General features: G+C 36.1%; 1 protein-coding gene across 3 annotated transcripts in view; it reads right to left on the bottom strand.

Annotated features, from left to right (window-relative positions):
• The window catches only part of LOC132185673 (branched-chain amino acid aminotransferase 1, mitochondrial-like), a 23970-nt gene that overhangs the window by 5337 nt on the left and 3263 nt on the right, over nt 1–15370 (bottom strand). Inside the window, exons 1-10 of one of the 3 annotated variants that reach the window (XM_059599443.1) lie at nt 13606–13862; nt 9337–9407; nt 8991–9162; nt 8648–8824; nt 7941–8072; nt 7754–7852; nt 7558–7674; nt 6935–7030; nt 6445–6557; nt 5987–6249 (exon numbers count right to left, since the gene is read on the bottom strand). The exons of 1 other annotated variant lie outside the window; for it this stretch is intronic. In XM_059599443.1, the coding sequence (XP_059455426.1) occupies nt 6135–6249; nt 6445–6557; nt 6935–7030; nt 7558–7674; nt 7754–7852; nt 7941–8072; nt 8648–8824; nt 8991–9162; nt 9337–9407; nt 13606–13683 (1170 nt within the window). In that variant the 5' untranslated portion in view covers nt 13684–13862 and the 3' untranslated portion in view covers nt 5987–6134. Of the gene's footprint in view, nt 1–5986; nt 6250–6444; nt 6558–6934; nt 7031–7557; nt 7675–7753; nt 7853–7940; nt 8073–8647; nt 8825–8990; nt 9163–9336; nt 9408–13605; nt 13863–15370 lie in introns of those variants that run through there. One more of the 3 variants, XM_059599440.1, reaches the window with a different exon arrangement.

Below are 15370 nucleotides of genomic sequence, written 5' to 3'. Positions count from 1 at the left end.
AAGACTAAATTGCATTGTATGACATGATACATTGGTATGTGCGGGATAACGACCATGAGTTTACTATAAAAGTTAACCCTATGGTTAAAAGATGTTAATGTTTATATACGAACCTTGGATCCAATGGTTATTTGTGACCAGCGCAACCATGTTTGATTGGTGGTCACTACAAAACCTACACCATTAGTAGCGTAGGCCACCCGAGGTCAGAGTCGATTGGGTTGCAAGTATTATGGATTGCATCGTGCAATAATCAGGGCATCGGGATTGTATTACAAGTCTCTCGGGACAGCTCCAACACTGCCAAGAAGATGTAATATCTCAAGTAGACCATATGAAGTTGAACTATGACATGATTCTCATATTACAATATGTATTATATCTATACTGCATCTATGATCATATGATGCAATATAACCTCATTATATTGCATGTGGTTTATAAAAAAACTTAATTAACAATATAATGACGTGTACATCATGTGCATTTATACTCAATAAGTCGTTGGACTTACTCTTGTATTTTTTTTCGCTATATGTATATCTGTGTTGTTATAGATAATTTAGTAGAAGATGGATCCCGGGAGGCATCCGGTTGTTGTGAAGGACTTGATCCGGATCATTTTTTAGGACCTAGATCCCCTGTGGCTCAAGTTTATGTGGGATGCTGATGGAGCCACTCGCTAGGATATGATTGAGATCATTTTTATGATGTACCTTGTTAAGTGTAAACTGTGACTATATTTTCAGAGCAAATAGATTGGCTTGTAATTTATTAGATGACTAGTCTTTGACCATGAAATTTGGAAACTTATCTATGTTATGATGCTTTAAGTTTCACTTTGGTTATTTATTGATTGTAGGTTTAAATGATTAATATCTCTATTTATAAGTGAAAATTCTTCATTTGCAAACTCTCTTTAGAGAGAATGAGATTCCTGAGTTTTGTTCCTCGTAGAATAAGACTAGGAGGCAAACCATGGAGTCAATTATTAGTTAATTGATTTCACTAGGGCGTTACAACCATACCGCATACCACCATCGACTTTGATACCACTTGTTAAACAGATTTATACCTTAAGGAGTTTCTTAGTGAGCCCATAATATAGTATGTTGAGATATCACTCAACCCAAATGCTTAAGCCTATGGGTTTGGGTCAGACCATGCTATATTAATCACGCACACTTCTTAAATGTTTTCAGTGTGGGTGTAACGCCCCCAAAACTAGCGTTGGCCAGCCTGGCAGGGTTAATAGCAATTATCCTAATTTAACCAACTGGTGGCTAAATGAGAAATTGCCCCTCTAAGCATTATCAGAGTTAATGCATAGGAAGGTGAAATAAATATGAGAAATCTATAAACATTACAGTACAAGTAGAATCCTTAAAATTAAAAACATTGAGCAACTAACAATAATTTAAGGCAAACATGATAACTTTATGAGGAATCTTAATATAAAAGCTGTGGTGGCAATCGCGCCACTCCTGGATCCTAGTGACAAGCTCCCTAAAAGGGTAATAATTGCTTAAGTCTAACGACTTAGTAAGTAAACCTCACAATTTAGTATAATATGTGCCCATTATTATTAACCAGAAATAAACATACAGTTTTGATAAACATTGAAAAGAGGTGCTGTCTTCGTTAATACACCTTGAAAATATCGTTTGGTTTGATAAAGGGTGGTGTACTCCCGACGGCAATCGCCTAAGTATTTTGATGCATAAAAACTAATGTTTTATAGGTCATAACTCTCATATATGGTCTACTCGAGATATTACCCATTCTCAGCATGGTTGACGCTATCTTAAGGGACCTGTAATATAATGTCAGTGCCCTGACCATTGTATGCTACTGTCCACCACTCACAACTTGACCGTGTTCAACCTCGAGTGGCCCACACTACTAATGATATAGTGACCATGTAACATTCCACCCCAATGACATACTATATTGTCCGCTTTTGGCTTCCCTGAACCAGACTTCCCAAGAGGTCACCCATCCTGGTACTACTCTTGTAGAAGAACACTTAACTACAGAGTTATGATGGGATCATGACCATCACGGCTTTAAAGTGCATTGTTGTCATGAAAGGTGTAAGTATACATATAAGCACATCCCCATCACAATGCCCAGACGATGTGGGACGCTACAATCACCCCCACTTAGGACCTAGCGTCCCCGCTAGTGACTCTCACGGGATTAGCCCATTATTAGCGTCCGTCTCAACGAGTGCTTGCTAGCGACCTTCATGGGCTTGTGCACGCTCTCCCCATCTCAGGCTAGCCAATCGCTTTGATACCACTTGTAACAACTCAGGAAAAAGCTCTAGGCACATCTGTGGTATTACCCCAAAATGACTACTCGATTTGACGCTTCCTTATAATTCATTATAAAGCCAAGTTTTACCTAGTAACTAGAAAATGTGGGACTTAGCACCCATGACTATCTTTATAAACCATCCACTCTATGTGAGCTTCTTCTCATCTTCCTAATATGGGATCGGGGTGTTACAGACCAACTGATGAGTGCCAAATATTGCATATTTGGACTCCTTAATTTGCATTTGCTAAGCCTTTAGCTTTATTATCTTCTGATGTTTTGGTTAGTTTTGGTGTTTTAGTGATATGCAGGTTGTTAAGAGAAAAATGCGGTTTTAAGGTGATATTTGCAACTCATTCCATTAATTCTGGGGCTTAAGACACTTCATGGAGCATTGACAGCAAATTGGGATCAAGCGATAATTCGCACCCCATGAGTCCCACTAAAAAGGTCATATCTAGAGTTGTATAGCTCGGATTGAAGCGATCTTAGTGTCATTAGAAAGCTAACTCAAAGATCTACAAAGTCATGTTTCACAAGAGTGGGCTAATTCTGACCGGAAGTGTGCTCGAGTGCACGTTTAGTGCGATCGAGCCCACTCGCGCCCTACGCAGTAGGAGACATGTTGCACGAGTGCGATCAAGCGCACATAGATTGCGATCGAGCACAATTGGCCAACCTGACAGCACTGAAACCCTAAAATTCGCTTATAAATATCATTCTTTTACATTGTAAATGTACGGAGACGTGCCTGGGGCGCTGTTCTTGGTCATTTTTCTTGTTTTCTGGGTTTTTGCAGCTTGGAACTCGAATTCTTTTGTAAGTTTTTAATTTTAATGGAGTAATTTAGTTTCTTTATGATTTTTTTTGTCATGAGAGGCTAATTCTTCAACTAAAGTTGAAGATGAAGCCTCACTATTGATTAGTTTTTATTTTTTTATTTTTTATTTTTTATTTTATTTTTTATATGTTTTGTTCGTACAATTTCGACCTTAATGTAATGTATGTTCGTTTCAATTCAATTATGTGACAAAATTGTGCTTGATTGTGCCGAAGTTGGATATTCAATGTGTTTCATCCGACGGATACTTTGCATCTTTTAATTTACTTTGGATATCCATTATCTTTTGTACAAAGCATGGATACATTGGATCTTTTGAACTAAATTGGATATGCATTATCGTTTGTAAAATGGATGGATTCATTGAATCTTTCAATAGGAACAATAAAACATGCATAGGTTTTAATTATTTGTCAGAAGTATGAACAAACACATGAGAATGTATGCTTTAATGTGGTGAGGTGGATTCTGAAAACCTTAGTGCCCTTTTTATCTTTTAATAATTTCATTTTGTTTCAGTTTTTGTTTTCAATTTCAAATGCACGACAAACTTGGGAACTAGGTTAAAATAAGATTAGTTTAAATAAGAATTAGTTTTCATGACACAATTCTCTGTGGATCGACCTCGCACTTGTACACATGCTATATTGCACATGACTCGTATGCTTGTGAGTACAATTAAATTTGTACATCACTAACCATTAGGCAATGGCTGCGCTGGTCACAAAAACCACTAGATCCAAGGCCAACACATACACATTTGACCAAAATGAAGTCTATATAGTATGCGCATGGCCATTATTTCGCACGTACCGATGTACAATATCATACAATGCATCTTATCAATAAGTTATTAAAGCTATTACCAAGTGATTAAAAAAATGTAGACATGTTCATATCATATGCCTGGTCAGTCAACTGACATATTCCACATTTTTAAGGAAAGTGTTCGTATTGTTTTCTTACCTCAAATGCTCGCTTAAGTTTTTCGACATTGCGAATCCCTGCTATAACGAAACACGACTCATCATTATAAGCTGTACTAGAGAACTCTACAAGGGTGTTAAGGCCTTGTTGGCATTTATGGGGCTAAGGAACATAAGTGCCGGCCTCAGGTCTAGCACTCGTTCCCTAAGGCGAGCGAGAAAATGGTGCAAAGGATTGCCATAACACCAAAAGGCTTAAAGCATTGAAATGAGTAATCATAGCTTCAAGGAAACATTTAGGCTATAGTAAAACAAGAAACTTACAAGAACAAAGAAGTGTAGAGATTACCTCAACAAGTAGGTTTCTTCAACAGTGCTCCCCCCTTCTTTAAATTACTTACAAGCTTACACACACCCAAATGACAAAGTAGCAGGGTTTTCCCAAGGTTTCAGAGGCGGATTTGAGGGCTGGGTCGAATGGGGTGTGGAAGTATTTATAAGAGAAGGAATCTGAGGGTAAAATGGGGATTCTTATTAAAAATGAATGAGCTCTCATGTGGTCCCCCGGACGAGCGCTCGTGTACTATTCACAACGAGCAAAAAATGTTTTTCAAGCGTGTGTTTCAGGTATTAACCAAGGGTCTAAAAATGGTCAACGAGCGCTCATGTGTACTATTCACACGAGCACTCGTGTACTGTTCACAAAAGGCCAATAGTGTTTAGAAGTATGATCTCACAAGGGTGGCGTGAGGTTCAGACAAGCACTCGGTGTGGTCCCCTGGACGAGCGCTCGCCCAGTGATGGTGTTTTGGGCTTTTTGCTTCTAAAAGTTGGTTAGGGCTTGATTCTGTTGAGCTGGCTTAGGGTTTTCTATTTGGGGCTGGTTTAGAAGGCTAACAACTGATTGAGTAAAGAGTTAAAACTCTTTTTAAAACGGTTTAAAAAGTCGGGGTATTATAGTGGGACTCAAAACTTTTTACACTCACACATGTTTACTCAACACTTTCTATTGTCATGACCTTAAGTTTATGAATTTTTGAATATTCTTGTTGTTTTGTTGAGGATTTTGAGAGGTTGATAGAAGTGATGTAATTGGGTTTCAAGAGGTTAAATCACATAGAATAATGATAAAACATATTAAAAATGCATGGGATAACTTGTTAAAATATTTGGTTGTAAGGTACAAAAATATCTTACAAAAATGGAATCAAACAGGATTCAAAATGGATCAAAATTGAACCCAATATGAAAAGTAGCATTTCTGGCAATTGAACCTTGGTCGACTAAGGTGCACAGTAAATGTGCATGTCAGCTGCTAAATGTAGGGGTCTTGATGCATCACTTCATCTTTTCTATTCATAGGATTAGTGATGCAGGAGGAATTTGAGAAAATTGTTATTTTAATTATGCATGTGTGTTTTAGTTTTCATTTTTCAATAAGGATTGGGTTTTTCCTTTCCTATTAGGATTTATTTTCCTTTTCCTATTAGGATTTGTTTTCCTTTTCCTTGTTAATTTTGGAGGTGCTTAGCCTATATAAAGCCATCTACTATTTGTTATAATAAAATTCAGTTTATACTATCAATTAAATTTAAGTATTTCAGAGTTATTTCTCTGTTTGCTTATTTAAGGCACTTAGAGACTTTCTCTTTCCTATTTGTATTTTTCTCTCTTCCCGAGTTCCCTTTTCTATCTTCAATTCTTAATTTCAGCTGCTATTATACGCTGTCAGAACAATCTTAGTTTAGCCCGGCGTCAATTAGTCAAGAATAACAAGTTATCTTCTAAGATAATAATTGTTGATAATTTGATTAACAGAAATAGGATTCATTGAATTGCATTTTGTTATTCTGATTTCATTCTATACGACAATTTAAAACACATAAGGTAATGTCTTCCCATTTCTCATTTAAAGTTGTGTGATTCATTTTTGGCTGCATACATTTCTGACTTTTATGATGACTAAATTATGCTAAAAAAAAGAGCAACATTTTCCACAACTATTTTGGTATTTGGTCATTGATGAATGACGAGGATGAAAGAGCTCATTAACCTATCTCCACTATCCAGCCCTTCTTATCCTCAATTACACCTTTTTTTATCCCTTCAAGGGTCATGTACAGTTGTTGAGACACAGCCTGAGCACCCGTTTTGAATTCCATCCTACATATAGAAAAAATAGTTGAATAAGTTAGAAACTCGAGTTCGTTTGGTAAAACCTTTTTTAGGGCGCCTTTTACTTTTTGGTTGTGATGCGATAAAAACGAGTTGTTTGTTAATGCCCTTGTGTTTCTGCTAAAAAGAAAAAAGTTATTCTAAAAGTTATTGCGAAACGAGCTCGACATAGTCAATTGTTACCTTTTACCCTGATACGTGATGCTCCCTACAGGAGCCACACCGACGGCGGTTCCCGTGCAGAACACTTCATCAGCATGTATCAATTCGTCAACTGTAATAGTGCCTTCCTCAACCTGTCCCAAATTACAGAACTTGTCATCATGTTACAATTGACAAAACAAAAACTACGTGAATTTTTGAATAAGAAATAGGTACTCATTGATTAGGTTTCTTGTTGACTAAATGAATTCTGTACAATTAGGAGCTACCAAATCCTGATAATCCAATTAACAAATCAAAGACATTACCAACTGTAAATAAAATGGTTCAGAAGCAAAGGGAAAGGATTTCATAGCAAAGACTAAAGAGTAACTTGACAAGAGCAAAACAAAAACAGTGAGTCCTATATTCAAGTATAAGCATTACATTTAGACAAAGGGCCTTTTATTTTTCAATAGAAGCCCTTCTCAGTTGGATGTATTACTTCAAAGCTTAATTACAAGAAAATCACCTGGTAACCATGATCACGAGCAATGTCGACGATGCTTTTACGAGTGATTCCTGCGAGAATGGTACCATTTGTTGCAGGAGTTGAAATGGAATTGCCCTAAAAAAGTGAAAAACACATACATGAAGCATAGGGTGAGCCGATTATAAATAATACAGAGGGAGTAATATGGTTTAGGATTCTACAATGTTCAATGGAGCATACCGGTAGCAAGTTTCAAATATTAAATCAAAAACCCATCAAGTTGCATAAGCTTTATGTGAGAATTAAGGCTCAGTCTATAGAATTCATCCTTAAAAATTGGCTTACGTATAGGAGGAGAGTGCTCAAAAGCTTATATACATATGATTAAGATTGTACCTAAGTCATATGAAACGCTTCGGATCATAACAATCCATGATGTTTGAGTGAAAAGTTGTCATTGACATATTATATGTATCATTGTGGTTAATTGGGTTAGAAATAGGTATTCTTATCCTATCTTAAGGTTCATTACTTGTCAAATGTTTTCATTCATCTTCATTCATTCAATGTTTTTTTCTTTGCTTACATCCAGTCAAGACAATAACATGGTAACATGTTAGGCTAATTTAATAATTAAAATAAAAACTTAATTTAAAAAATACCTTCACAACAAAAATGTTACAAGAAGAGACCTCCTCAAGATTTTTCTTATTCATTGAGTCCAGGTATAAGACATCAGAAAATCCTCTGTTCTTTGCTCTAGTCAATGCTTTCAAACCCTAGATTTCAAATACAATAATTTGTTAACACAATAAAAACATAATTGCAAAAAGCTACATTAGAGAATGAATCCCTTACTGGGGCATAGTTGGTAATTGATTTGACACCACCAGTTCCACCACGAGAAGCACGATCAAACTCCTCCTCAACATACAAGTTCAAGGGTGCCAAGCCCTCCTATTTATAAACAAAGAGCATTTGTATTATTCAATCACTGAGAGGAAATGATGTAAGCTTCACTAGAAAAACAAAAAAATCTCTTCACTTTGAAGTAGTTGCCAACAGGGGAAACATATATGAGAAATGTGTATTCAGGTGCTGCACTCAAACCCAATATTTCTCCACTTCCCATGATTAGAGGCCTAATGTATAGAGACCCTTTCCCTGGGGGGGGAACCTGCTCATAATTAACAAAACATTAAGCTTCCAATGAAAACTTCAAGGGAAAACTTCACTTTGAACTCCTTAATTACCACCCGTTTTGACATGCCTCCTAAACTTCAAAACTTCACAATTTAGACCCCGAAACTTTCAATTGCAGTCAATTTGAACCCCTCTGCCAATTTTTGCTATTAAAACCTTTGAAAAGACAAAATTACCCTTCAACTTTCTTTTTATTAAAAAAGAAAAAAATGAAAAAAGTGAAAAAAAAAAAAAAAAAAAAGGGTCACATGATGACCCACGGTTGAGTCACCTTGTGATTTTTATTTTTATTAAAAAAAATTTAATTTGAAATTAAGGGCAAATTTGAAATTTTATAAAAAAGTTAGGGGTATAAACGTCATTGTCTAACTTTTAACGTTTAAAATCTAACAGAGTGGTTCAAAATGATAGAAATGGAAAGTTTAGGGGTTCAAAGTAAGAGATTTTGAAGTTTGGCGGGGGGGCATGTCAAAAGGAGTGGTAATTCAGGGGTCCAAAATGAAGTTTCCCCGAACTTCAACATCTTCTTGAAGATAGGAAGATGATTACCCAACGTTTGTTGGCTAGGACAGTTTGCTTCAGAGCATCTACAAATTGATCAATGGAGGGTGATGGCATGCACATTCTCTCAGCACTATTTTTCAAGCGAATTGCATTCTGGTCTGGACGAAACAGAAGAAGGCGCCCATCTTCCTTCTTGTATGCTTTGGTACCTTCATACGCCCCCTGCTCAAATTTTGAAGTGATTATAAGTCTCTTGCAGGCTTCACCTGAAGGGTAAATTGAAATGAATTCTTTACATTTGAATTACTTGTGCTTTCTTTTTATCTCCATTTCTCATTTGAGAAGTATGTAGTTTTGAATATTTAAACAAAGATCAAATGCAGCTTACCTGCCCATAATTTAGAACTCCTGCAGCAGGGCTTAACTCAATGTTTCCAAAATGACAAAGTTGGCCATGTTCAAAACTCTCACCTTTAGAACACTTCATAATGTACATGTAATCAGTTGGCACCATACCAAATCCAAGATTATCCCACTCCAAATTAGCAAACTCAGCATCTCTGAAATATGCCCATGCTCAATAAGAAAGTGAAGAGCAAAATCGAAGAACATTTCAAAGAACAGAGAAACCAACAAAACAAAACAAGAAGAAAACATCAAAATATCATAACAAAGGTTAAAACTATGCTTATGACCCGATATTCAAAAGTACTGATTTGGTATAACGTAGTTACCGGTTAGTAGATACGCATGCTTGTTGTAGAGAAGTTGAAGTCTGAGATGCAAGTCCAAAGTAACCTCCAATCTGCAAATTGGCCACAAAAAAATAAGAGTTCTCTTTTAGCCACCAACATATTCAGTTGTTGTGTGAAGAAGACAATATAGCATAAAGCTTTATTACCGTTTATTCATGGTAAGAAGACGGATCAGCCACATCACTCAAATACGGTATACTATTTCTGCTTGACACAACTTTTTATGTACTAAAAACACTTTTTAAGCTCCTTAACGCAATTCCAAACAAGCTCTAAATCTCACTCAAGGGCCAACCCGTGAAGATACTTCATCAACAATAGATGTTTCTGAGATAAGGATAAGTATATAAAGTTCAAATGGAGTTTGATTCAATATATGAGGATTTTTCCGTTTTCTATTTTGATCATCAACCAACCAAAACACTTTCCAAAACCTTACATCATATTAGAGCCAATTGCTCATGGAAAAATTTGTTTCCTCAAACTATTTCTTACATTCAGTGGCTTCCTCAAGTTTTAACTCTTCCATCGTCTCTTTTAATCCTCCAAATATTTGTCAACTCGTTTCTACACTACAAAAAAGAAAAGAACCACAATTAGTGACATTTGGAATAGTGATGTTTTTGGAAAACGTCACTAAATTGCGGCGTTTTACTGTTTAGACGTCCATATCCATAAAATATGGACGTTTGAACAGTGTTACTATTCATGCGTGAATAGTAACATACTATTCGTGAATCACTATTCACACGTGAATAGCGACGCGTGAACAGTAACACTATTCACACATCGCCTTTCGCGCATGAATAGTGACGCGTTAACAATATGTTACTATTCAAACGTGTCTGATTTTGAAAATATTGGTGCTCAAAGTTTGCTTTTATAACAACCACTCACACCCAAAAACTTAAAAATTTCTCCTGTTTCACCTAATAATAAAAAAAAAAAGCTGGGTGGCTGCCGACTTGCTGCCAAATCGACAGCCACCCCTAGGGACATCTAGGGTGGCCCGCAAGCCACCCCAGAGGTGGTCGGGGATGGCCACCCCTGGTTTGCCTTTGGGTGGCCCAAAAGGCCACCTCCGACCTCATGCATGGCTTGCGGGCCACCCCTAAGGACATGGGATGGCCCACGAGCCACCCATGAGGCCGGAGGTGGCCTTTCGGGCCACCCCTGACCGCCTTTGGGGTGGCTTGTGGGCCACCCCAAATGTCCCTAGGTTGCGCGAAAGGCCACCTCCAGCCTTTAGGGTGGCCCGCGAACCACCCATGAGGCTGAAGGTGGCTTCGGGCGACCTTAGGGCGAATTCGGGATGGCCCGCAAGCCACCACACCAGAGGTAGTCGCCGGTGGCTCGCGAGTCACTTTTGAATTTTTAAAAAAATTTATTTGAATTTATTTTATTTTTTTAAAAAAAGGAAATTAAATTATTTTGTTATTTATATATATTATAAATTTTTTGTTTTTTAATTTTTTAAGGAGTACGACCGACATTTATTTATTTTTTTAATTTTTTTTGGGAGGTTTCTTTGGCGTTTGTCAAATAGCAAGCTTGACTTTAATTTGTAGTGCTTATCGTCCTCAAACTGACGGATAGACGGAGGTTACCAACTGTTCCTAGGGAAATTTGCTTCGTAGTTTGGTGGTGATTATCTCAAGTTATGGGATCATAAGCTTTTCTAGGCGGGGGTTGCTTATAATCATTCTACAAACTGGAGTACCGGATTTAGCTTGTTCTTTGATGTATATGGGAATAATCTTCGTGCACCGTTAGATTTGGCTCATATTCCTAATTTGAAGTGGTTTGACACAAAGGGAAAAGACTTGATTGCTTAAATTTTGGAGGTTCATATGGCTACTATTTAGAATTTGCAATATTCTACTACTAAATATAGGACGAACGCAGATACGAAGTGCCAATCTGTAGAGCTTGATGCGGGTGACTTTGTGTGGGTTGTGCTGACCAAGGATAGGTTTCCTATGGGTGAATATAAAAAACTTGTGGTCACGAAGATTGGATTGTTGATGATAGTTGAAAAGATTAATCCAATGACTATCGGTTGAACCTTCCGATCGAGTCACGTCAAGATGTTTGATGTATTAAATGTCATGCATCTAGTTCCGCACATAAGTGATTCTTCTAACGAAGATGCCAATTTGAGGGAGAATTCTCTCCACCCGAAGCGGATGATGTAGACTAGTTTGCCAATAATTTCATGGAGAAGTTTGATCAATCGAAAGGATGAGATGCTACTCAGTACTAATTTCCAAGAGCTTCAACCGCTAGTTCAATCAATCCAAGTGACGATATATTTTTCGTACAATTTTTGAGAGCTATTTGATGTCTTTTTAAAGACTACGACCTTACGTCTATTTAACTGAATAAGAGCATTCCCAACAGTCTCCTCATTATTTTCCCTACATTTAAGGATTCATACTTTTGCATCCTTATGTTAAAATACACCCAATAGCTTCCTTTAATCATTCTCTATATCATTAAAATATTTATTTTTTTAATTATATTATATATATGAGAGTAGAGATGAGAGAGAATTGTAAGAGGAAAGAGGAGAGATGAGAGAGTAGAGAAGCGAGAACGTTTTTTTTTTAAAAAAAAAATTTATTATTATTATTATTTTAATAATTATAAGGATTGCAATAGTGGAACCTTATACTTGGAGTTTCACTGTAGCGATCATCATGATTGAGGCTCATTTAGAGTCTGCTGTGGGGCATTTTTTGCAATTTTTTGAACATATTTCCTACACATAGGGAACAGACTCTTTTATAGGAAGTCTGCTAGGAATGGCCTTGTCGACCATACTTTTGTATTTTTCACTTTTCTCAGTAAGAAACACTCAGAAAATAATTTTTCGTATAATAATGCTTTTACATTCAGCTTTCCACTGCTCCAATACTCCTATCAAGAAAATCAGAGTGTTCTTGGCCATGAATGTCGCACTCGTAACTTGCGATCATGTAGCATAATTCCAATAACATTCCAAAGCTATAGGGGAGAGTAAAGTGGAAGAGGCGACTTTAGAGCAATGACAGATTGTGCCGTTTCGTTGGATGAAGGACTCATAGTCTCATATGGTGGGTTCAAAGAAAAGGATAGATCCAAATGCGTGTGAAACCGGCCACAAAATCCAAACCAGCATAAAGAGATCTTTGACAGCCAATTAAGTTTGATGGGATTATCCTATTCCCAAAAGGCAACAATGGTACCATATATATAATCAAATGGTCCCTATCTCAATTTTACATCAAATTAATTGGGTTGCCTACTTATTATATTTGTGGTGAGGTTTCTTCGGTGGTTTCTATCCAGCTTTTGTTAGTACCTGTCCTGTTGCTGTGATGGGTCTCTCCGCAATTAGCTGTTGCTATTTTGTAGGTTGTTCTATTAATGAAACTCTGCGTACCCTTACTGCCTTTTTTGACCATCTTAGTTTTTCTCATCGACATGTTCATTTATTTGACCAATTTTCAGTAATTTTAATTTCAAGACTAACTTTTAGCTATTTTGAAATTATTGTTAAAATTGTTATCGAGATGGTCGGATTAGTGTTAAAAGAGGGACAATATTGTTTCATCATTAAAATTGAAAAGCAAAATTTACAATTTTACCCTTTTTAACAATAACATATATATAGATATATATTTTTTATATTTCATTTGATATGCTATGTTTCTTCAATCTATTGGTCTTTCTTAAATGGAAAATATAAGTAAGAGGTAAGTAATTAAGGAAAGGAAATAGCCGAAGAAAAAAGGAAGAAAGTATTATGAGGGACCGGTTGGAAGAAATTTGGGATAACTATAACCTGATAGCTAGTACGTGTTCGCCCATACGTACTGGGGCCAGTATATCAGACAATCCATGCAGCTTGAGTAAAACAATTAATAAAAAAAATAAAGAAATAAAGCAAGAAGCCAAGAAGCAAAATATATGACTCATCCTGTGTTTATGTGTCTCGACAAGGACCATATTTTAATGCAGTACTTCAAATATTTAACAATATCTTTTGATTTTTCTTTAATTGCACAAGCCCATATATACAAATAATACCCAAAAATGTATTTGTTAAATCATTTTTAAAATTAAAACTAAAATTAAGACCAAGTCACCCATGTAATAGAGAGAGAGAGAGAGAAGCTAGATAGGATAAGTTTCTGTGAAGATTTGATTATATATATATAAAGAAAATAAGATGTGAATTAAAGATTGATATGTAAAGTGATTAACCTTGGATGAAGAAGAAGAAGAAGCATCTCGGAACGATCGAAGCAGGTGACCACCAAAGCGTGTTCTTCTTTGAATCATCGTACGTTGCTCCTCAAAAGCAGTATCTTCCGACCAAAATTCAGTGCCGGAGGTCTCTCTTAGAAGCAGTGGGGTGGAAGAACAAAAAAAGAAGGGAAATATTAAACGAAAGAGAGGGGAGGGGAGGGGAGGGAGAGAAGAAAAGGCAAGTAGTAGTGAAAGAAAAGGGATAAAGACAATGGTTGGAGAAAGAGCCAAAAATAGAGAGAAGAATGGAGGACGGAAGGGGTTTTAATAATTCATAGAATTGGAAAAGATGCGTGTTAGTTGTTACAGTTATCCATTAAAACATTATTACCCCTATCCCATTATCAGATGGTGTGCGTGCTTCTTAATTTCCTTTCTCACTATTTTAAATCATATCTACAAAGGGTGTGTTGTCATCTTAACGTGGTTGAGGTTATCTGTTCGGCCATAATTATCCCTAACCTCATACACTGTCTTCAACTGATCATCTGACTCTCATCTTTGTTTTAAATTGAAAATTCAGTTTTAATTTATTTTAATAGAATTTCTTAGTATGTATGTTATTGGGTTTTGGTAGTGTTTTTTTGTTTTGAAAAATTGTTTTGACGTGACATAAAAGTGAAAATTATTTTTTGTTTAGAAAATTGTTGTGTGTTTTGATCAGTGTTTTGTGCTTTTTTTTTTTTTTTTTTTTTTTGTTAGCGTTTTTGTTTAAAAATACAAAACAAAAAGATTAACAAACGAGCCTACAATCACTCTTGAAAAGTTCTTAGAGAGAGGAATGCCTGTTTTAACTCTTAAGAGCTTAAGAGGAATGTATAGGTAGGATTAGGAACTAGCTTTTATTTATTTATTTTTATTTAAGTTTCTTGATAAATATAGGAAGTAGCGGGTGGTGCACATGATCTAGGGGTGAAAACGCAGGCGGTTCACTAACTGCTTTCCCAAGCGGTTTTAGGTTTTGAAAAAACCGCTAACGGTTAAGTACTGCTAACTGCCTATATATATAAATACATGAAATGAGGTTGTTTTGGTTTGTTTATTTTTGAACTTTTTTGCTAGTTTTTTTTTTAAATTTTTTTTTTAAAAAAAATTTCTTTTAAAAATTGATTATTAGGATTATTAACCGCTAACTGCCGGTTAACCTTCTAGGCGATTAGCAAAGGCGGTAACCGCATTTTCACCCCTATGCACATCCAAAGTTTGATTTGTTTAATGTATTAATTAAATGATAGAATTTACATCTTTCTATAAGTTTAAAACTTAACAAGTAATGATTTAACTTGGTATCAAAAAGAGAGAGTACCTTCACGGCCAGAGGCCTGGATGATGAGCATAAAGGCTAGGAACTCATCGGTAGAGAGAGAGAGAGAGAGAGAGAGAGAGAGTGAGTGAGAGACCAATTCTATTAAGAGATAGAAACTCAAGACATTTAGTCATTTACCACATTTCTTGTAAAGGACGCGATTTAATGAGAAAGGACGTAAATTTTTATGTTGTATATAAAAAACAACATTAACATTACGTGCTGTTTTCTATTTACTTGTGACATATTACTCTATTTATAAATCCAAGAGATTTGATTACAAACTTGTATGGTAAACACTTAATGAGGAAAATAACATAAATACAAATATAGCGAATTTGGTGTAGCTATGACCAAAATCTAGGCGTAAGATTGTTTCATGAGCTGTCTTGATGAATCAAATCAAGATCCTAT

This window comes from Corylus avellana, chromosome ca6, assembly GCF_901000735.1.
Source record: "Corylus avellana chromosome ca6, CavTom2PMs-1.0".
Lineage (NCBI taxonomy): Eukaryota > Viridiplantae > Streptophyta > Magnoliopsida > Fagales > Betulaceae > Corylus > Corylus avellana.
Note: the sequence above shows the minus strand (reverse complement) of the source record. Positions and strands in the feature narration are given on the sequence as shown.